Source organism: Cygnus atratus, chromosome 15 (assembly GCF_013377495.2).
Source record: "Cygnus atratus isolate AKBS03 ecotype Queensland, Australia chromosome 15, CAtr_DNAZoo_HiC_assembly, whole genome shotgun sequence".
NCBI classification, from domain to species: domain Eukaryota; kingdom Metazoa; phylum Chordata; class Aves; order Anseriformes; family Anatidae; genus Cygnus; species Cygnus atratus.
This window is the reverse complement of record NC_066376.1, coordinates 17,959,027-17,983,353: the sequence shown is the minus strand read 5'-3', so window position 1 is coordinate 17,983,353 and position 24,327 is coordinate 17,959,027. Positions and strand designations below refer to the sequence as shown.

At 36.3% G+C, this 24,327-nt stretch overlaps 1 protein-coding gene across 13 annotated transcripts in view; it reads left to right on the top strand.

Annotated features, from left to right (window-relative positions):
• Positions 1-20,928, top strand: part of MRTFB (myocardin related transcription factor B) — a 90,624-nt gene extending 69,696 nt beyond the window's left edge. For all 13 annotated transcript variants that reach the window (XM_035548681.1, XM_035548676.1, XM_035548677.1 and 10 more), the window contains 9 exons: positions 429-569; positions 2,125-2,372; positions 3,975-4,128; positions 6,261-7,286; positions 8,721-8,864; positions 11,740-11,898; positions 12,197-12,334; positions 13,433-13,493; positions 15,481-20,928. In XM_035548681.1, the coding sequence (XP_035404574.1) occupies positions 429-569; positions 2,125-2,372; positions 3,975-4,128; positions 6,261-7,286; positions 8,721-8,864; positions 11,740-11,898; positions 12,197-12,334; positions 13,433-13,493; positions 15,481-16,019 (2,610 nt within the window). In that variant the 3' untranslated portion in view covers positions 16,020-20,928. The remainder of the gene's footprint in view (positions 1-428; positions 570-2,124; positions 2,373-3,974; positions 4,129-6,260; positions 7,287-8,720; positions 8,865-11,739; positions 11,899-12,196; positions 12,335-13,432; positions 13,494-15,480) is intronic.
• The last annotated feature ends 3,399 nt before the right edge of the window (positions 20,929-24,327 follow it).

Sequence of the window (24,327 nt, the reverse complement as noted above, 5' to 3'; positions counted from 1 at the left end):
ATCATGCTTTTAACTTTAAAAAAAATATACTAATTAAGAAAAAATGTTTGTTGTAAAATATTATGATATACTATAAAAATTGGTATTAAAATCAATTACTATTTTGCTTTGGTGAGACGAGAAGTAAATCCTGTATTAATAAAAGCAGATTTTGGATACCTTTAGATGCAGCATTTAAAATGCAAATAAGAAGTAAAGGTAAGAAAACAGTTTCTTACTTGCTATATTTGAAGTGTGCCAAAATGTGCATTTATAGCACACTTGTGTACATATACATGAAAGAGTCCTATTTTTGCCATTCCTTCTAAAATTATTTTTCAAATTTGACGTGATAGTAAATTGTCTTAACCTTTTCATGTTTTTTTGATTATTCAGATGGTGGATGTTTTTAATGTTTCTCTTTCTCCTTATATTTTTTTTAATACTAGTATCCACCTTTAACCTCTCCAGTTCCTGAATTCCTCAAAACTCCCCCTTCAATCGAACAACAGGTTACACGGTCTACTGTTACAACCACCGTGACCACAAATACTGTATCTGCAGCAAAGCCTGGGCCAACATTAGTGAAGGTACATATCTAAAAGAATGGCATCTGAAGACTTTTCTTGATCTGTTTTGTTTTCCAATGCTATATTTAATGAAAAAAAGTGAATAATGTTATAGTGCCAATAACCAGCAACAACTGCTGTCAGTGTTCAGGAGAGCATACTGTGCTGTTGACTGAAAGATTTGGTATGCTAAGATCAGCTATTAACCACATGTAAGAACTGGCTCATTATTTCAGGAGGTCCTTACAGGACAGTTGACCAAAATTTTCAAGCAGAATTATGTGCTACATAACTACTGAAGTTTTTGAAAATGCATAGAGAAATACAAACAATAGATTTTTGCAATGTTGATTTTCTGTTTGAGAAATTCATATTCTAATCTAGTTTTGTACAGGGAATAATTTAACAGGAACAGAGGCAACTACATTAATAATCTATGTGTAGCCAAACTAGTGAACAGCATTGTTCCTTTTCCACAACTATTTTCATAGTTCATTTACTGTATGAGCATAAAGCCCCATTAAGTTACTGTATCCTTGTATTTGAAGATCAGAAAAGTGCACTTAATTCTTTCTTTTGAACTGACTTAGCCAGCAGCATGGAAAACTTTTTCAAATACAATTAGAAAATTGTTTGTGTTGAAAAATGTTTATATTTCAATTCAGCAACTTTGCCAAAGGTCTTCAGCTCTGTAGTGATTATATATATATGTATATGTAGACTTCTACCTAACTACATGGAACTAATTCTCAGTTAAATTTACAAGGATGACTTGTAATAGGCAATTTGGAGTATAAATTTGGAGTTACCTAGTGGAATCTTTGGATTTATCTAAGCTTGTACCGGCTTACCAGCAGGACCTTAATGACAAATTTAGATATCCCCAAAACAGGCAACCTGTGTAATAACTGTGTATGGATCAACACAGGATTTCTGCTTTGATACCTTCTGTATGACTAGGTAACTGCCTTTAACTTTTCACTCAAAATAATTTCAAAGAGCTTTAAAGGAAGAGGGTTTTACCAAATGTGCAGGTATTGCTGATAAAAGGGTGCTGAAAGTTGCATTAAAGTATTATTGTAATATTTAGGACTGTCTGTCTGCTTTTAATCTAGACCTGTAGGCACTGACCTGCAATCCTGTTTACAGATGGAGTTTAAGGTAGTAGCTTTTACATGTATGAAGTGCTGAGTGGCTTTGGATTTGGCTCTTTAAGAAGAATGTTTCTTTATAATGACAGGTCATGATTAGCAGAACCCCTTAGCTTCATTTGTGCCATCTATTAACAGAATGTTCACATATTATGATAACTATATTTAGAACACATATATATACAATTATTATAATATTTCACGTATTAGAACAACTGTAATTTCTGATGGCCCCCTTCTTGTGCACACAGTATAAAACAGCTCGAGTACATTAACTTTTCAAGGATGGTGAGAAATGCTTTAGAGTGGGGTTGCATATGTATTTGGCAACTCTCTTTGCAACAAACACATTGCTGTATACTTTGTATCTTGAATAACTGCTTGCTGCTGTGATAGTTGTTTCAATCTTTTCCATCCATAAATAGCAAAGCCACCCAAAGAACCCAAATGATAAGCATCGGAGCAAGAAATGTAAGGAACCTAAGCCAAGGGTGAAAAAATTGAAGTATCATCAATATATTCCACCTGATCAGAAAGGTGAGAAGAACGAGCCACAGATGGACTCCAACTATGCTCGTTTGCTACAACAGCAGCAACTGTTTTTGCAGCTGCAGATCCTGAGCCAACAACAACAACACTACAACTACCAGGCAATTCTACCTGCACCACTGAAGTATGTGAAGCTCTGTTTGTATTTTCTAAGTGTCCATTAACGAAGATATGTATATAGCAGTTGCAGACTTTTTGCCTTAAAAGTAAATGTGTTTTGCAAATGTTAATAGACAGTTGGAATCCAAGAAAACTTAAATGGCATCAATGTGGTTATTATTTAACCTCATTTAACAGCAAAGTGATGAGGTAGTTCTCTTCTTAAAATACTCTTGAAGTCTGATAAGCCTATAACTGGTCCTAGTTATTTTTAGTTTGATGTGGAAACCAAATCTCCTACCTGACAGATGCATGTTTTCCAACCAGAGGCATATATGAAAGAAGCTCAAAGGCATTTATGTGAAAGCCAGAAAATTTTGTAACCTTTTTCATTCAAATTTGATAGAGGTATGCAGACAGAAGAGAAACGTATAGACAGTGGCTTTTACAAAGACACGTATTATTTTGGTGTTTTTATTGTCTTTTTACATCAGTTGCATAGGCCACTTTTGCTGTTTTCAAGTAAAAAGAGCCTTTAAATTAGGTGAAATTGCCTATTCTCTATAGCCCCATCGCTAATGCTTATATGAACTCCGTCAGTGTTGATCTTCAGCACTTTCAACGCTGAGAAGTGTACTCTCTGATTTATAGCTAGAAGCAGTCAGAAAAATAATTCTTAGCAGAAAGAGAAGCTGACTGTCTGCAGTTTCATTCTTGCCATCTAAGACCAGCATTTTTTTTCCTAGAAGTGCTTCTAGTGTAACATGCCACAGTTAGTCACAACCTTAAATTCAAGTGGCTTTCAACTTTTTTTGAAGTGAGTTCTTGCTGAGTTATTTTTCCTCAGCAAGTGAGGCTAGAAAAGTAAAAGATACCATCTGTGGTTATATTTATAATTACCATGTATCCTAACATTTGGACTAGAGATGTTTCTGCCTGCTTACCCACGCTTCTTATGTTCCGTTTACTGACATTTCAGAAACGTTTCCTCATAAATCACTTGAAAGAAATAAAGAGCTGATTTATGGTATCCAATGTAAATGGTGGCATTTTTAAATTTTTGACAATTATTTTGAGATCCATGTATGAGATTCTTTTTATGGGAGTACAGCTGACTCAACACATCATCTTCAGAGGAAACTGCCTTCACATTGGTCCTTATTCTGTTTCTATGGACACTGGACCTGTATGTACATGCAGTTCAAGCTTTTTTTTTTTTTTTTTTTAACTGACATCAAACAAAAAAGTAACTGGTTGCCCTAGTTGATGATGAATTTGTATAAACTGATCTTGAGTCCATGGTATCTTTCAGGGATACTGTGACAATAGTAAAAACTATGAAGCTTAAATTTGTACGTTTAGCTACAAATAAAATATCAACATAATATTCTCTATATGTTTTCTTTTCTCTGTGCTGTTCTATTAAAAATATTTTATGTTAGTCATGTTCAATGTGTATTTATGAATATTTAATATATAATAAATATGTATTTTATATATTAAGTTGATAGATGCCAGATTCAGAATCAGAGCTTCTTGATTGAAAACAATATATGAATATATATATATATATGTAATATACATTTAGCACTAACATTATTGTCCCCATTTTTCTTATCACTTGAAGGCCACTGAATGACAAACAGAATAACAATGGGAAAATGCCACTGAATACTTTGAACAACAATACACAAACATCAGCTGCCAACTCACCAAGACAAAACAGTAATATTCCTAGCAGGAAACCAGGACCTCTACCTTCAAGCTTGGATGACTTGAAGGTAAAAAAATAAATAAATTTAAATTTGTCTATTCTTAAACATCAGTAGAGGTCATTTCATGGAAATTGTTACTGTCAAGAATAAGCCTGGATATTATTTAACAAGGAAAAGTGTATTTTTCTCTTAACTGTTTAGAATAGAGCTGTGAAGTTTTCATACACGCCTCTTCTGGACTTAAAATATTTGTTTTGATTTAGCCTCCTCACAAGCACATGCTCTGACAATGACATCTCTTTCCCAAAGAATTAGAAGAGGACAAAGAATTTCAGACATTGTATAAGTACGTAATTTGATGGTAGCTTTGTTAAACTGTGAGGTGTACTTCATGTCAAATTTCCCTCTGGCGGATTTTAACACTGGGACAATAATTTTAGTATATCAGTGAAGAGGTTTAGTTAAGCAATAAAATTGAAAAGATGTCCTAATACATATTCAGAGGGTTTACTGGTATAAAGTTTACGTGGAAATAACACTACTAAGAGAGAAGAGAAAATAGAGATTTTCTCATCAGAGTTCAGCACATCATCTGAAAAGAAATACTAAATTTCAGAAAACCTTGAAGTTATAAGTAACTATAGACTCTTTTTAAATTCTAGTATGAATGTACCGCATATAATTCTTCCTTCTGAAAAACTTTAACAAGGATTAATACTGTGAGGGACCTACTGTAAATGAATCTGAAGAAAATTGGGGGCGGGAGGGGAGTTAGATTCAGATACTTTCAATAGCAAGTACTCATATGAGCCAAACTTGAGGAGTAGGGACATCTAGTGGGCAGTTAATTTCTCTCTTCCTTTACCAAGGCGTTGGATTCTTGAGAGGTGGGTATTTTTTAAAAACTTGAAGGAATAAAAGTTGAGGTTTCTGAAGAAGAGATTCTCAGGACAGTAATACATTTTTATAAGATAAAGCTAATAATTCCATATTTAATAAGTCTACAAGATGCAATTCAAACTACGGTGTTTGAAATAAGCTTTGGAATCTTTAAGTTTATTAACTATTAAAATATTAAGCCATATCGGTTAATGCCTGAATTTTTTCTTTGCAGAGATTAAGGTTCTTCTCTTACCATTTCTGCATAATTTATTGGTATTCCTGCTAGTGCGATAACAGTAACCTAAGCAATACCTGCTGCTGGTGGTGTTTTTAACACCGAGTCATCTAAATCAGTTCTGATAATTTAGAATTTAGAAATGCACTGCAGAAAAATTGAAAAGTTGGAATGCTATCTCAAGCAAGTCTGTAGGGGATACTAGATGGGGGCAGCTTGGAGGGGAGTTGATTATCATTGTTAGGTGGACAGACACTTAATATAAAATTGACGTGGTTCTTAGAAACTTGTTATGCACAGATATTTCCATGACTTTTCTTCATTTCCTAATCATGAAGATCTATACTTCAAAACCATAGACCAGCAAAGTACTGAAAGATTACTGAGATCACTCTACCTCAACTTCTCTTAGAGAGAGGTGTTTATAACATATTTTGAAGCACAGTATTAATTTACACTCAACACATTTGCACTCTACGTTGTCTGTGAGGATTGAGGATATTTTTCTATCAGAGATTAGATTAATTTTGACTGCTTCTGCTTTTTAATTTTTGAAAGAAACCCATTTAGCACATAGCTGTACCTGTTCAATTGCTAATTAGAACAAAAGCCGTTTGTGTTTGATATGTCTACTGAGCCATGCAAATTACCTGATAAATTTCAGGTAAAACACATCTACCTGTCCTGGTAGTGTGATAAAAGGGTTCAGCATGCTAGTATTCAGAGCTTTTATTTATATTGCTGCCACCCCCTGCAGCTTTTCTTCAGAAGTTTTTAGCCCACAATTGAAGTGCTTTCATTTTCAAATTTGTAATAGGTATGAAAATTCAGCGTAACTCTGCAACTATTCATTGTACAGCAACTGAACACTACTAAGGTTTTGGCCAGGTAACCACTGAAAGTAAGTTGCTGGTTGTGGAAATGTGCTCATGATCATGCACACTGTCAGAACCCAGAGGTGGAATAACTAGTGAATATGCTGAAAAATATATTTTCTTACTAAAATATAATAGGGTAAAATATATATAAATACGTTTTTATTTATTTATTTATTTTACTGTCAAACTTTATTTTATCTCAGGTAGCAGAGCTTAAAATGGAGTTGAAATTGAGGGGATTACCAGTGTCTGGAACAAAAACAGATCTTATTGAGCGTCTGAAACCGTATCAAGATCTTAATAACAATGGAGTCACTACTACTAGCTCTGTTACAGTAACTACTTCTACTGGGGCCACAGGTAACACTGGGGAAGTGGCTTTAGCATTTCCTATTGCATCACTAAATAAAACAGTGGCTAATACAGTATCCAGTTTTCCTTCAGAAAAAACAACTACTGGACCTGGCGGTGAAGTAGTAAATACTGAAAACATTAGCTCTCCTTTGCCTATATCTCCCTCTCCTTCAGAACAATCTAGTCTAAGCACAGATGATACAAGTATGGCAGATACTTTCACAGAAGTGATGACCATGATGTCTCCATCCCAGTTCTTAAGTACTTCACCACTAAGAGCAAATACAAGTGATGATAATCAGAATCGCAGCAGTGGAAGCATCTCAAGCATGGAGTTTGATGTAGCAGAAAAGGACCGCAAGCTTCAAGAGAAAGAAAAACAGATTGAAGAGCTCAAAAGGAAACTGGAACAAGAGCAAAAACTTGTGGAGGTACTGAAAATGCAACTTGAGGTTGAAAAGAGGGGACAACAGCAACACTCTCAGACTTCTGGTAACTCAGCTGCTTTGGAACAGAAGCAATTCAGTGCTGCTGTCAAGGATGAAAACGCTCTTACTGACTGCTTGAGCACAAGCCAATCTGTATCTGCAGCTAGTCATTCTTTAGGACAATCGGTATACACTAGTGGCCAGAATCCAGTTGCCAAAAAGGCGGTTGTTATCAAGCAGGAGATACCTGTGGCTAAAGCTGAACCTCAGAACGCCATTTCTCAATTTTATGTTAATCCCCAGAGGCAGCCACAAACTGCAGTTGTTGCCCAGCCTCAAGCTTTACTGACTACCCAAGGAACTGCACAGCTGCTCCTTCCACTATCTATCCAGGGACCGAATTCTACCACTTCAGTGCAGCTACCAGTTGGAAATATAAAGTTACAGGTATAGGTGTTTTCATTTTTCATCCTGCAAACTACATGTCAATATTTGCTTAATTTAATATAGATAGATAAATGTGCTGTTTGTAAGATTCACTGGTAAAAATCAGTCTTGTTTTTGCTTTAGAGAAAAGCTTAGTAACATTTATTAGCCAACCTGTTTATAACTTCTTCTAGTACTTGCTTTCTTTGTAATCTTGCAGTTTTGGCTTCCCAGACTCTTTTTCTTGAATAGTATTTGTCTTACTGTATACTGCTACTGCCTCTGTGCATGTGGTTTTAGATTTATACTTCCAAATTCCACCACTTTACCTCCAAAAGAAACAGCTTAAAAATCAGCATTTTATTTTGAGATATACCTGTTTTCAAAATGTGTTCAAACTTCCTTGTGTGGTGAGGGCCCATTACATTTAAAAATGGGAATCCTAGATTATAGTGCTCCAGTGGAGTTATAAAAAGAAACCATGGTTACACAAATATTATTACTAGGCTGATTATAAGGTGGTATCACTGTGAATAAATACAGCATAAACCCAAATAGGATATAAATGCAGAGCTATGAGGTATCTGACCAGGTTGAAACAGTTTAACATCGTGACCTGTGGTAGAATGAAGGATATACCTCCTCGTGGCACTGTTATTGCCTGCTAGATGGATGTAATCCCCTGCAGGCCTCACGGTTACTGTGCTAGCAGACCACTTCTTCAGTGCTGGTGTGTGCTTGCTGGTTTGGCATGCTGTGAGCCAGGGCTTTGTGTTAGCATGTGTGCCGTCACATTTAGCAACACGTGAGGGCTGTAAAGTTCTGATGGGGCTGGACCCTACCATCTACAGTGTAAGAGCAACTCTTGGTAACTGCCCACCCAGACAGATCTTTGTCTAAATTGTTCTAGAATCCTGCTAGAATTCTCTAACAACCTTAAGCAGCTTGTTCTGCTATTTTAACTTCACTGCTATTGCAGAAAGTTTTCCTAGCTTCCAACTCAAATGCTCTTTCTTAAAGTCAGACACGTCTTGCCTTTAAAAACAGCAGTGGTCACTAAAAGTACAATGATCTTCTTAACACAACTTTTATATGTGATGGAAGTCTTGTGTTGCATCATCAGTTTTGTCTTTCAGGTTACTGAAACACAGTTAATTCTTTCTTACTGGTTGTGCTCTCTGCATCTCCAGCTATTTTCATTGCTCTCTGATGGACCCTCTCTAGTTTGTCTTCATCTTTTTTTAAACTCTGTTACCAAAATAAACACTACCCTCTAGCTGGGAACTCCCCAGTACCAGACAGAATAAAAACATTTTGTCTCCTGTACACAGTTCTCATTGATACCTCTTAGAATAAATGCTATAGATATTCTGCATAACCTATAGAATAGCTTTTAACATAATGTGATTTACTGTGAGGTACAAATAATGCAAATATTTTATCTTCACCCTTTAGGCTCAATCACAAGCTGGAATACAGACCCCATCACAAATACCTTCCTCTGGCCTGGGCCAGACAGCACCTCAGATGCATACTCCACAATCAAAACCAAACACCATCATGCAGCATGCACTTGGTCAGACCCAACAAATCAGAAAGGTTTGTGGATAGCGATAAGCATTAAGCGATGTACTATTGTGTATTCTAATTCTAGGCAGTGCTTTTACAGTCTTTTTTGTCATGTGTGTCACATACAAATGATCAAGTCACTTAACATCTCTGTACCATGTTTTTCTTGTGATAACATGGGCTAGTAACTCATTCTCTTTCCAAAATTTCAGTCCTTGTAGGACTGCTTTTTCAGCTGCAAATAAATATACAAGGCTAAAGACTTTTTTTTTTTTTTTTTTTTGGTCTTAATGGTACTCTTATGGCACACGCTCACTTTGTTCTTCCTTATGCTTGGCACAAGCAATATACTAGCTATTCCAGTCAGTTCCTCGTATTTGCCACCAGCTCAAAATGGAAGATTCTGGTAGGCAGTTCTTCAGAGGAAGCTTTTATCTGTAACTACAGATCTTCATTCATATCCAGGAGTTCCTTCTAGTGCTCCTCCTTTCCTTGCTGATTTCATCCTTACTGATGAAGAAAGCTATGGACTCAAGCACTAGGGACAGCAAGTTCAGTGAGTCAAAACCCCACTATACCTAGGATACTTCTCTTAGAGAAATGCAGGGAACAATGCAGAGAGAAATCCTTCTCTTCCTCTATATCCAAAACTATCAGCCCTGAAAGTTCCCATTCCAAAACGGATGTTTATCAGCACTAGATGCACAGCTTCGAGTGCCAACCCAGTCTTGTTCATATGGTAACTGATACCAGCACCAGCCACCACAAAAGAAATAGCTTTCTCTTCCTTTGAGCCACATCCAGAAACCAAGAGATTGGTTTGGCTTCCTTATCAGTGCTGTGGTCTCCATGGCTTCCATGACTTAAGAGAACAAGGTTTTCCAGTCTGCCCCAAAGAAAGATAATTTAGAAACTATTAAAATTTCAAAATGAAGAGGATAATTTTGATGGTAAGTTATATAACTTCCACTCTCTAGACAGCTTGCTAGTAAAGGGGAACGCAGCTAAATGAGCATCATCATTCTCCAGGCTGCCAGGTAAAGCTGTTTAATGGGCAGTGAGGTTACCCTACTGAAGTCAAAACTGACTGACACATATCCAAAAAGCAGATTTCCTCCAACTTGTCTGGGATTTGGTAAGGGGCTAACCTTATTTTGGTAATTTGACAGCTCCCCTATAGAAATTTTCCAGTCATCCTCAGGCACATACTTGTGCCAGAGACTGGCAGTTTGCTTCCCTTGCTGTGAAGGACTTCGTGGAAGTGATTGCAGGAGATACCCAGGAGTTGTACCCTCTGGTCTTTCCCCATTCAGCGCAGTTGCCATGGAGAACACCGTGCTGGATCGCTCCAGCAGGTTTCAGCCTACATCTGGTGGTGCTGGAGCTGAGCAGCCAGCCTGTACTGCTGGTCTGCTCACATCTACTGCAGTTCCTTACACAGGAAACCAGACAGTGTAATTGCATGATTTTTTACATCAGAATGGAAAACACCAATGCAGTACAATAGATCAGGACGGTTGTAATATGCATTCAGTATTAGTTCTACCTGGTTGCTGTTTGCGTTCCTGAGCCTTAGGTGTTTCAGCAAGCAGACTGGGCCATTCCAGCTAATGAACTGTGAGTAATGCTGTTTGTTAATTTAACATTTCTTAGTGAAGTTAGTCTTCCTAATAACAATCACCTCCATAAACAGTTGTTTTCTAGAATTAGTTTCCCTCAAATTCCTCCAGACTTTCTCAGGCAGCTCGGCTTTTTATGCAAGCCAGCTGATTATTCCACTTCGTTGCTGCTACATACTTGTGGTGTCTCTCCGCATTCTAGCCACCAAGTGGCCCTGGTTCTTGAGTTAATTCAGGAACAAGGAGACCTCTCCACAGAAAGGGCAACAGTTTTCACATAGGTGATCCATGTGGCCAACAAACTGCATTAATCCCTCTCAGAGCAGACCTCAGTTGGTATTCAGGCTGCACTCCACAGAGCTTTTCCTAGCCTTATCTCCATCCCTGATCTCAGATTTGTCACACCTTTGTCACAAAGGTATCTGGGAGTGAAACTGAATTAAAACAGTCTTATGCACTCAGATTGCCTCATACAGGCATGAAGGCATGTTCTGTGAGGAGAGGCTGAGGGCACAGGGGTTGCCCAGTCAGGAGGAGAGGAGGCCGAGCGGTGGCTTCATGGCTCCACAGCTCCCTGAGGAGGGGAAGCGCAGAGGGAGGTGCTGGTCTCTGCTCCTGGGAACCAGCAATGAGACGCAGGGCATGGCTCAGAGCTGTGCCTGGGGAGGGTCAGACTGGGCACCAGAAAATAGTTCTTGCCTGGGAGGGTAGTCAGACACTGGGCTGGGCTTCCTGGGGGGTGGTTGGTGCCCCATGGCCGTCAGTGGTCACGAGGCACGTGGATAATGCCCTCAGGAACATGCTTGAACCTTTGGTCAGCCCTGAAGTGCTCAGGCAGTTGGACTTGGTGATCTTTGTAGGTCCCTTCCAACTGAACTACTCTATTCTCATTTGTATCCGGCTAGAAGGTGGTTCATTGTATTGACTACCCACTAGGTGGGGAAGTTATGCACACTGTATTAAACTGTTCCATACTCTTTTGAATGTATATCAGAAAAAATAAATTACACTACATCATGCTTCCTGGAAGATCACAGGAGAATATTTTACTTATCAGGGATGACTAAAGCATGTCATGGCACAAAGTTTCTTTAAAAGAATAATAGCTCTAGATTTACACATCAATCCACTGGAGGGAAGAACAGGTACAGATAACATCCCCTTAACAGGGAATTTAAGCAAGCAAGTATTAAAAAAAAAAAAAAGTCTTAAACTTCATTAAATGCCATTTACCCAATATTATTAATTATTAAAAATACTAAGACTGATATATTAATCCTTTACAGGTTTTTCCACCTACCACATCCAATACAGTATTTTCCTATCAGACTGCACCAGTTACAACACCTTCACAGTCTTTTATTAATAAAACATCAAATTCTAACATTCATACTGGAAGCAATCAGGCTCCGTCTGTTCAGAATGGACCTGCTACTCCTAGTAAGGTAAGATCAGTCCAACTGCACTCCATGAAGTTCACTTTTATATTAATCATCTTAAATAATGTGTGACTGTATATATTGCAGGTCTCTCAAGAAGGAATAACATATTGTATATTTTAATGATGCATATGTTTATATATCATGTGTGAGAAAGTAAAAACTTATTTTATCCCTCATATTATACTATTGTTGTTTGTAAATATTTAGATTGGTATGGCAGAATACTATAATCTGTACAACATGATACATCTCAATTTCATTAAAATGTATGTTTAGACTTTTTTTTTATTATTTCATGCAGCCTGGCTCTCCTTCTCAAGCCCAGCCTTATATCGTTCAGCAATCTCTCTTCAACAACACAGTATCCAAGACAAAAGATCCCCCCCGTTATGAAGAGGCTATAAAACAGACCCGCAATATTCAGACATCTCACCGTGAGGTAGTTATTTTTGCTTGTTTAGTTTATTAAAAGAATTTTGTTTCTTCAGAATTATCAGAGTCATTGTTTATTGCAGTTTTTTCTTTGGCATCAAGATTTTCTAATGTACTCTTAATATTCTCATAACTGTATTTAACTGCAGGATTCATGTTTTTTTGATGAAATTAACAGATATGCAAATAAGTCTTAAATTATCCAGCTGACGATAAATATAATCGGGATAACACTGCTATTGCTACTTAACAATAACTGTAATTCAGTGGATGTATGATACCCAGATTTCAGACATAGAAAGTACATTGAAAAGTACTTTCCCAAACTGAGGAAACTTGAGGAAAATGTGTGCATGTGTGTTTATATGCACATACGGATACATATATACACACTTGAACAAACGTGCTTGCTTGAAAGGAGGCTTTATTTAGTGAGCTTGGTGAATAATCCTACAGGGTGCTTTGTCAGTTTACTGTGATATCCTTCAGATTCTAAGAAAGTTGCAAACAACCCTAATGAGCATCCCTAACCTCATGCATTTCAGAATTATCCCGAAAGAGATACTTTCATATTGACTTAGTATTGCGTGCTATTTTTGTGGTGGCAGGCACTCAGACAGAAGCATGACTATCTAATGTCATTTCATATGTTACTGGCATGGGGAAAAAAAAAAACAAAAAACATACAAACTATATCGTATATGATGGTTATTCACAAGTTGCCTCTTAGAGAAAGCAGTTCAGGTTGTACCCCCATAGACTAGTTGCTATTCCGAATATTTCCCTTCTGCAAAACAGGGCTCGCAATTCCCCTTCTTATCCCTACTTTTCTGCATCTCTCTTTTAGTTTGCCTTCATGAAAATTTTGTGTTGCTTTTCATATTTTTTTTCCTATGCCTTTGTACTGAAACCAACCAGAGGAATTCTACAAGTGTCTCTCCAAACTCTTTCTCTATTATCTAGATTGACAATTTCATAAGAAGAATTTTGGTCTTGATCATAGGTTAGTACATAGGTACTGCTTAGAGAGGCTAGGATCAATCAGCTTAGAAATACTACTTTCATACTGCATGAAAAAGAATAACCCTTTTCTCCTGCACTACAGATTTCCAGTGCACACAGTCAGCAGATGGATGATCTTTTTGATATTCTCATCAAGAGTGGAGGTAAGCCAAGTAACATCTGTGTGATGGAGAGATTTAAAACCTCATAATAAAAACTCAGTACTGTAATCAATGGATTGAAAGGAAAGAATCCTGCCAGTGACAGGAGGTATCCAGTCTGAATGAAGCTAGTATTCCTGAAAGTTTGTGTTAATTACCTATAAAAGAAGACATTTACCAAAACACATACAGTCAAGCAGCTGTGGAACTTCTTTTCTTGCAAATTAGCCCAGGCAGACTTTCTCTGTAATCCACACAGTATTCAAGTGATTAAAATAGCACCTTGCATTAGCAGAGACATACTTTATAAAGATTGAAAAAGTTGCACAAGTCCATATTATACTAAAATTATACCATAAAAAGAATAAGGGAAGAGCAAAAGCATGTTGATACTACTTGTTTTCCAGTAGTGTATCTTTGATATTTAGAGCTGATAAGACAGGATTATATTTAATGAAATGTTATGTATGAACTACATAGAGACATTAATGAGCAACGACTTTCTATGTTAGTTGAAACAAGACAGCTATCAGAAAGGAAGTGAAATAACCAAAGCAATATATAAAGTAGCTTTGCAGTTTATACAGGAGGCTTTTAGGCATAATTAGGCTTTGTAGACTAAGATGCCATTACAATACTGGGAAAAGTTCTGGTGCGAAGCAATTCAATTAACTTAATGTTTTGTACTACTGTCTTGTAAAGATCTTGACAGCAGTGAATGCCAGAACATAAGTGATTTGATTGTAGGCTATGAGAAGATTTTAGCCATATTCTAAACATCCAAGTATTTTTCTCTTTTTCAAAGCAAATTGCAAAGTCAGCTGAAGAAAATGGAGTAGACAGTGACAGTGTAAGATAAGTGACTTGCGCAGTGAACAACACATACTAAGTTTACAAATGCTTTCAGTGCTCTTATTAAAACATTGCATCAGTAGTTCAAAGAAGCTGTACCTCTGAAACAGAGGATGTATGAAACATTAGCATGCTTATTTAAGTATTTGCTTCAAATATGGCATTACTAAACCTATTTGATTTTAAGGTAACAACTGCTCTGTATTTGCCAAGTTGCCACAAAAAGCAAGAACATTTTCTGATTGTCTTTATGAAAAAGGAAATAAATATTCAGGGCTATTGCACTTACATTGCAAGTTCTACATTGAAAAATGTTTAGTTTATTAATGTACTCTAGGAGAGTGAGAAGGTTAATTTCCTAATGTTTTGCCTTTACTAAGCGATCATTTTATAGATGCTCTTACACAGATATAAAAAATGTACGTTTTCCTTGGAAAACTGGTACAAAATATATGGTCAAGTGCATTTTTGTTGGCAGAAACATCATCTGTGCTAGAGGATTTACTCACATATTTTTGTCTGTCAAACATTCTAGACCTAATCTTATTTTTGGACTCCATTCACATGTAAGAATTAATTGGAACTTACCTTGCTTTATTTCCTTTTACTGCTACTACCACTAAATTACTCTTCTTGATAGAAGAGTAGTTTTCAAATTCTAGAATCAGTTATGAAAGCATCCTAATCACATTAAATGATTTCTTAGACTAATTCGTCACAGTGGACACAGTATGAATTAAACAGGTATGGAATTGATAATTGGTTCAGATACTCTTTCCTATGTAGGGAAATAGATGGTTCTATAATTATCCTAGTTAGAAGAACTATAAACATGACGGAGGTAAAGCTGTCATCTAGAGAACTATTCCTTTTCTCATTGATACAAGTATTCTCATCAGCTGGAGTATTACTTGAAAGCAGAACTCCAGAATTTGTTTTAAAATATTTTGTTGTTCACAGAGTATCTGGCATACTTAGTCTGATGTATACATAGTGTTTGTACTATCAGAACAGCAAAATGAGTCTTACTCCATTGAGTTTACTGTAGGTACATCTCAAAGTGGGCAAAAAAGGTGTAGAAGTTTCACAGTATATGTCATTATCTTTTTTGAATTCTGGTTTGTTTGTTTTATTACAGAGATTTCCCTTCCAATAAAGGAGGAACCATCTCCCATTTCTAAAATGAGACCAGTAACAGCCAACATCACTACAATGCCAGTGAACACAGTGATATCCCGCCCCCCACCCCAAATCCAAATGGCCCCTCCTCCTGTGTCCTTAGAACCGACAACCAGCTTGTCTATAAGTCTGGAAAATCAGCTTGAAGCCCTCTTGGATGGAACTTTAACTTCAGGTAATGAAATTCCTCAATTGACAAGCAGCAGTGAAGACAGAGAGTCATTTTCTTTAATTGAAGACCTCCAGAATGATCTGCTTAATCACTCCAGCATTTTAGATCACTCTCATTCACCCATGGAAACATCTGACCCACAGTTTACCACTAATAATTCTTGTCTATCTCTTGACCTTCCTGATACAAATTTAGACAATATGGAATGGCTAGACATTACAATGCCCAGCTCCTCATCTGGACTTACCCCTCTCAGTTCTACTGCCCCCAGCGTGTTTTCAACTGACTTTCTAGATCCACAAGACCTGCAGTTGCACTGGGATTAAGCTATAGGCAATGAGAACGTGAGCTGCAAATCTCTTTCCAGCAGAGGTCCATTATTACACTATTCTGATTGCAGTTAAGATAATTAAGATAGCAATGTTTGGAAGAACAAATGCTTGAAAGTAATTCCTTATTGATGTTCAAGTTTACAATGGTGAATTACTTTATGCTCCTATCATTAATGCAGATCAGGGCCCTCTGGAAGCTGTATTTCACAAGTCAAGAAAGGATGATTGTGCTTACTGATTAGAAGTACCCCATGGGAAACTCATCACAAATATATATGAAAAGTTATGTCTCTGACTTTGTAATGCTTAAATGAACAACACAAAGTGGATAATCTTAGAGAAGAAAAAGTGAGGCTTAAATGTCTGTATTGACCCAGTGAGATGTCGTTTGAGAGAGGGTGAGGTATCACTGCACTTCATTGTTCCTGTGGATAGCCTGAGCCAGGTTCAAAATGAATTGTGAGGGCAAAGGCAAGTAGAAGCACTGGCTGGTTCAGTGAAATTTCATATCTCTAGTCTCTAAATTTGTTCAAGTTTTTTTATATTTTGGTTTTGTGGTTTTTAAAACTCTTCCCCCATTCTTTAATCATGAGGGAAGAATTTAACTGCATCCAAAGGGATATTAAGTGTAACTGCAAGAAATCCACTGTAGCTAGGCCAGGTAATATTGAGAACACTGAATTTTCTATTGCAATGCTCTGGATTTAATAGCTAGGTTTTAATGTGTATATCAGACAGTTATTTGTATACTCTTTTCAACTTTGTATAGCTTATTTTTGTGAAGAGAGGGGAACAGTGGTCTTTAAGCAACAGATTACCATAATGAAAATAATAAATGTCCTAATTTAATTTATCATTGAGGATATTTGTTAGTTCATTGAATACAGTATCTCAGCATATTAGAAGATATGGAGGAAGTAGAAAAGTTTAATTAATGCAGTTATGCTCTATGATCCTGCAAACATCTGTGCAAGAACAGTCCCAATGCCCTCAATGAAGGGTGTTTGTAGGATCAGGCCAAGCTGCAGGACAGTACTGACAGGACAACCATCATTTCTAACAGAATCTGTATCTATTGAATAGCCTTGTCTACCACTACATAGCATCAGGGAAGCTAAACAGAAGTTGCTCAGTAAGAATCCTAAATAGCACACACATTACACTATAAAAGACAAATAAGCAGTATCAGGATATACTGTTTTGGGACGAGAAGGCATATTTCATACGTATAGACAACAGTGGAAATAAAGTTCTTAACTCATAGCACAGCACGTAAAAATACACTTTTAAGCCCTGAGTTGTTGTTCCTCAGTCTATTATGAAAGCAGTCAGGAAAAAAAAAAAAAAAAAAGCTAGTATAAGCAAAATACTTCAAAATTCCATAGTTGTATCTCAGGTGATAGCTTTTAAATGTTGTCATGGATGACGTAGGCTTATAATCAAATACAATTTGAATTATTCCGTGAGGGAATTTCTAAATTAAGAGAAAAGGAAACAGTCCCCTATTTCATGAACAATTGAAAGGAAATATGTGTTCCAGTGTGAAAACTGATCTTATCTCAGAACGCCTTCCTCAACACCAAACTTCAAAATCCAAAGTTCTGTAGGAACAAAATTTGAAATGGCATGAAGCTTTTGCTTACGTCTTGGAGTAACAATATGTGTCAAACAGTACCAAAACAAAAAGTACCTTTTAACTGCTTAGTAATCTGTATCACATTAAAAAAAAAATCATGTTAATATCAAAGTAAATACTTTTGTCATAAAATTTTGTGGAATTATCTGCAAGTTCTGTGTCTCCAGATAACCAGTGCAGTCCGTTTTACCAATGTTAGAAAATTCCATTGACTTCAGATAAAATACTGAATTATATCAATGATTGAGGGTTTAAACTGGCATCACATCAGCCACCTGCGCTTTAAATCATTATATATCTTCAGTAGTTTTACTGGCCAGGATTTACTTTAAGGACAGAAAAACAATCTATCAAGATTTTCACTACAAAAGCTGAAAGACATACATCCATTCTTGCTGTGCCTACTATACTTGAGTACAATATCATGTGTGGACTGTCTGCCTTAAATTTTGATGCTATATTATTCTTTAATAACATTGGACAAATAGATCCAACTTTTTGCATTCCTTTTCATCATATTATCTTGGGAGCTAATACTCTGAGATTCTAAGTGCCCTCAGCTATTACTAAAATAAGAATTAAAGACTCTTGGTCTGATAGGAACAAATCTGAATGAAATTTATATTGTTCTACAGTACTGTCAATGTATTATGTGTGATTCACCACACATCATACACGTATGTATGGTTAGAATGACCCCTTTTTGACCCTGCCTCCTGATTAAATAAGAGGCAAGTAAATTTATTGCTAGAGGATAAATTAACCTAGAGCAACTGTACTGTCATTTTTTATGTGCGTGTAAATATTGCTTAAAACTGGCAAAGTCATCTTGCTACAAAACTATCCTCATTGGCAGTGTAGGATGTTAATTAATCCATAGGAATCTATGTGCAGAAATAAACTTAAACAGCTGAGATGTGTTGTTACCAGTACAGTATAGCTTTCTTACTCTAAAAGTCTATTTGCAAAAAATAATAATAATAAAAAAAAAATTAAGGGATCATTTTAGTTTTTAAAGTACAAATACTCTAGTGTAGGGAATGTGTGATTTTTTTTCTTTTTGTATATTTCAGGGTTATGTGTATTAAAACCTTATATATAATGGTTTGCTTTAGACTTTGTTCTGGAATGTGATATATTTGCCATAGTTATATATGCCAGTTATGGCAGAAATAGATTTTGCTTAGATTTTTGTGTGTGCATGTTTTACATGACAATTTTTGTAACACAAATACAACACATCTTAGAAATGTAATCATGACTGTGCAGTTTGACTGTACAGAACTGAATATTTCTCATTAAGAGAACAGTTGCAAAGGAATGCACTGGCACTAAATTTGCCATAAAATGGCTGCAATATGCTAACAGAGGACGTAATATTAAATGTGCTGTTAGTAAATGCTTACAAAGTAATTAAGAATACCGTTTTATCAGTGTGAAATTCAAAAGTTGGTGTTTACACTTCTAGACATGGAGAGAGCTTGGCCATGTTTTGCAGGGCTAATGTTAATCAAGAGGAGTAGCATCCTGCATTTAATACAGAAATGGTATTTGTTACACACTTCTAGTGCCATACAGCATTAGTTAAGGCAACTAAGTTTACAGTCAAAATTTTATTTAACATTACAAATAGTTAAGGAATCGTTGTCATAAATTTAGCAGTTGTATCTGAGAATAAAATCAGTTTATGCAGTTGTTCTTTACAGAAATTTAGGGTCTAATCCAGCGGTGTGGGCTTGCAGAATCAGCCCGTTAAAAAGCTGAGGCCACAGCTTTTAGAAGCAATCAATGCTTAATGCTGAAATTTCTTTTCAAGGTATTTCTAAATTCACCAGCAGGGTTTACCTGCAAGGAAGCAGGTGATCAAAACAGAAGTTTCAGCTTTAAACTTTTCTGTTACATAATCTCAAACATTCAGTTGCCTGAAAAGCATAGGCACCATAATTGGAAACCAAGCACAAGCTGTTGAACTGCTTTCAAGGCAGAGAAAATGCAATCACAGAATACATTTAACTGGAAGGGCATTATGTAATCAAAACACAATAAAGCTCACTGATGTATACAATTACTTGGATGGCATCTTCAGTATATTATAAACTTACAGCAAATTCTATTAAAACTGGAAAAAAAGATCTTCCACTTATCTCTAGTAAACGTTTTGTCGAATTGCTTTATTTTGTGGTCTCTTAAATTGCCTTTTGATGATTTCTAGACCACACTACAAGTTTTTCTTTTGCATGAGATACGTGGAATGGACTTGCATATAGTATATACATGGCCAATAAAGAGTATCCATTAAAACGTGAAATAATCTCAAATACTCCTTTTATTTGCTACAAAAAAAAATATAAAGTGCAAAAAAGAGACACCTACATTATTCTGTACTGTCTAATACTGAATATATAGACATATAACTTAAAAGCGCATGAATGCATTTTTAGAAATCTAGCCAAGAAAGCCATTCTTGCTATGAGAGCAAATTCTCACTAAGAGGCAGGGAATGGTTAAAAACTATATAATCACACTATTTTTATAAAAAAAAAAAAAATACAGCTCAGATATTCAAAAGACAGTCTAAATTAAATTATAGTAATATAAAAATTTAAATAGGAACCAAAGCATTGCCATTTATATTGCCAAAGGAGGCACTTTGTATTTTGAAGCATAGGAAAGTAAATCCCCGGAAGTATTACCCATACTTTTTTAAAATTAAGGATGTAGATATTTTCAAAGCTGTTTTTGATGTTTAACAGTGCAGATTTGTTTTTGTTGTTTGAGAAATTTGTATTAAGTACTAGCACAGGCTTTTTTTCCAGATAGGATTTTCCTCACAGTACTGCTTGCAGTAGAAATAACGCTAACCCTAGTAGGTGTTTCTCTTCTTATTTTCATAGTCATAATTATGTCTTAGCATCTCATTTTGTGAAAAGAAGAAGATAGATACCTGTTTCTAGGGCCATCTTCATTTAAGCACTACTTTACTAAATGCAAATTATGGCAATCAGGGCGTCAGTTTATGTATTGCCTTTCTATAAGAAACCATGATGCCTTTGTATTTGCTGTTTGCACCCCTAAAATCAATTCCATATGTTTGAATGCCATATGTTTTGCACATTGTACTGTATATATGTAATGCATACTGTATTTTTATATGTGTAGTACATTTATCAAATATTTTGTACATAGTGGCAATATTGTAGCTACTGAGGAAATGTTTGATATTTCAGCATTTTTGCTAAGTGTCCCAAATAAAAAATGAAAACTGTGTTTAGTTGTCTGTGCTTACTTACTAAAAGCAAAAAATGCCATTTTAATAGTTACTGAAATTTTGATTCTTGTGAGTCAAAAACATTTTGACTATGCTTCCCAGTACCTTTCTCACAGAAAGGAATGAGAATGAAATCTGGACTTAGACAACAAACTCCAAAAGCCTGACGGCTTGTCTTTAGAGTCAGACAAAATCTGTAAGGATAAAGATGTCCTGAACTTCCAAAGTTTTTGTTTATTTTCAAAAAACAATACCAGTATGTTAGCTCCTTCTCTGTTTTATTCTTGTCTCGATAAAATGTAAGGTAAGAACCCTGATGCAGATACCCTGATTTATAGAGCTATTAACTACCTTCAAACAGATCAGGACAAAAGCAATAGGCAAAGCTTTCTTTTACCTTCAATAAGTGTTTTATTCAGTATTTCTGTCATGAAAAAAAAAATCCCGATTTGTGTATGAGTTCCAAACTATCTTATGTAATGCATACATCGGACCTGTGCTATTCTTCAATATATTTGAAATGAAGTGGCTTCATAAAAATTAAAACAATTGTAAACAATGACCTTTTACACAGCTTGTGAGCCATACAGTCCTTACTTAATGTCATCTCACTTTCATGATGTGCACCTGCTGAGGTTCACCATCCCCTAAACCTCGTCTATTTACTAGTTCACTAAAAAATGACTTTTTGTTTGGCTCAATCCAATCTTCAAAAAATAAGCTTTCAAAAATATTCCAACATTTACACAGTAATTTTTAGAAGGTAAGTACAGTTTGGAACGGATGACTTTTCCTGGGCTATCCAAAGAGTAACCATGTGGTAATTGCTCTGACAGCATACTAACTGCAGAGAGGTATTGAGTAATTTTGCATGTTTCCTAATTTTTTTTGTTTTCCATTATGAGCCAAATAGCCTTTCATGTAAGTCCTCTAAAGTCTAGCACCAGAGCAGACTTTAAAATTACATAATGTATGCATTGACTGTTTGTGGGAGTACTAAAAAGATCACTGAACAAGCACTAGTTTAAACCCATCCCATCAAAAAGAAAAATCCATCAAAAATCAGGAAGCGGTGGTAAGACTAGGAAAAAATTAGTATGGGTAATGATTCTAGTACATGTTTTTGTCAGCCACTGAGAGTCAAGTCTCTTGCAAAATTCTCTTGAAGATAATCTTGGACTAGTCAACATCCTTTTCTGGTAGAGAGGGGAACAATAGGCCACGCATCTTAAACCTGCCACACATCTTAAACACATTTTAAATCTGACTTTGAGTCAGGTGTAAAAGCTAGAGCAAAAGCGAGACGATACTCTGATATTGCTCTGCCTCACAGTGCCAGGGTGAAAAAGGAAGGAGGAAAAACCTACAGCTTCCTCCAAGTGAGGTTTTTCAGGGAAGAAAAAGGACAACTCAAAATACAGAACAAAGGAGGCATTTGATCGGCACCCACTCCTGTTGTGAATGATTGCTGCCTCAGGCATGTCACTGCCCTGGAGCAGAGGGATTGGTTCCAATGACCTGCTCAGATCAGGCCACAGCACTACATCTCTTACAAAACTGTGCCTGTGAGACCAGACAAGCTTATGAACATTCCCCAGGTAGGCTGCTGTGTGTGTTTGACTGTTAGTGTAACCTCAGCTGTTACCGCAACATTTTGCTCACTTACGCAAATGAACCTTTAAGGCCTCATAGAATTAAGTCAAAAGCTGTTAAAATATAACTGCAGATTACTGGATTGTATTTCACCTGTAACACAGACTTCTGCTCCCAACTGAGTCACAGTGTCACTGACAGAAATAATGCCCAAGTAAGTTTACAGGGGTGATCTCATCAGCTACAAGACACTTTATAGTACTAATATTGGATTAAACAAGAACAGAATAGTGTTTGTACCATTTTTCTGGTTAGGACCTACCTGTAATTCTTGAACAACAGAAAAGAATTTCTAAAACCCAAGTAAGTACAAAGCATAAGTCTGTCCTATGAGAAAATAAGGGATATTTCAAAACGGTAAGTCACAGAAAGGATTAGAAAGTGATTTGTGATGTAGACAGGGCTATACCAACTTTCGTTCATGACTTTCCTAAATTGTTCCAAAGTTTTTGAGATGTGCTAGATTGTGGGATTTCATATTTGCATTTTGTATTCTGCTCAGCTTATGTTTTAGAACAAACAGCCCTATGCATTTCTTCAGGAGAAAGTGCTATGAACTTTTCCACTTGCACACGATTATTTTCATCATGAAGCTGCTTCATTTTTTGCTATGATATTTCCATGTGGAAGCAATCCCCATAATAGATCACCCACCCTTTCTTTATTAAAGGCTGTTTGATGCTGATGACATTAGGATTTATTACACAACCACATCTACTATCAATATGGAAGTAACCCATAAAACTGAACAATATGCCCTGTAAGTTTTGTAAAATACCTTTTCTGTATGAACTTAAATCACTCTAAAAGTTTTTAGGCTGTATGTGCCACAAACTCACCTTCAGGTATCACACTCCGAACACAAACATCGGAAAACAAGAGCAGCAGTTTTTCATTACGCCTTTGTGCATTGCAGAATTAGTAGTATATAGTTAGAGTGTATCAGTGATAAATCTCTTGTTGGGTCCCAACTGGCAATTTGGTATTTTGATAATGTTACAGAGATTTATAAACACATAACCCTCCCCCACAAACTGTGCTCCTTTTAGTGTTACAGAGTAAACACCAACATGGGGAGGGCTGTTGAAGCTTGCAATCATGCTGAATTGACTTCTTCCACAAGCTAAAGCCTGGCTTTCAATAAGAACTGAATATATTAGACCATGCTCTACAAATGGCTATCAACACAAGAACCTTTCTTCTGTACAACTTTAAATGTTATCTACTTCTGCCTATTAGCTGGTTGTGTATTATAAAAATGGTGCTTAAAAATGATGGATTTCTTAGAACATTTGTGTTTGTGATTTTTCCTTGATAGCAAAGAAATCGTACACATTTCCCCATGCGCCACAATATAGTCTACAACCCCTTTGAGAACATTCTAAAAGAGAACCAAAGAAATAAAGGGGAGCATCTAAGATGTAACTTTTTTTTCCCTTTAAGTGTTGCATGAGCTCAGCAATACTGTCATTCTAGAGCAAGACAGGAGACAAAACCAAATTTATCCACAAGTTACCTGACAATGAGTCTCCAGCCTTCTCTGCAGAACTGGGACTGCTGGATCACTCTGCCATAGTACTTCATTGTTCTTGAATCCCTCCAAGACAACTGCTGTTGATTAAAAGTGAAAATAGTGTAAAGAAACATTCTTTTATAAAGCGAGGACAAAGTCTGACCTCCGCTAATTGGTAACTGAGGAGCATAGCAGCACCCCCACAGCGTATAAACACAGTTATACAGGTGCA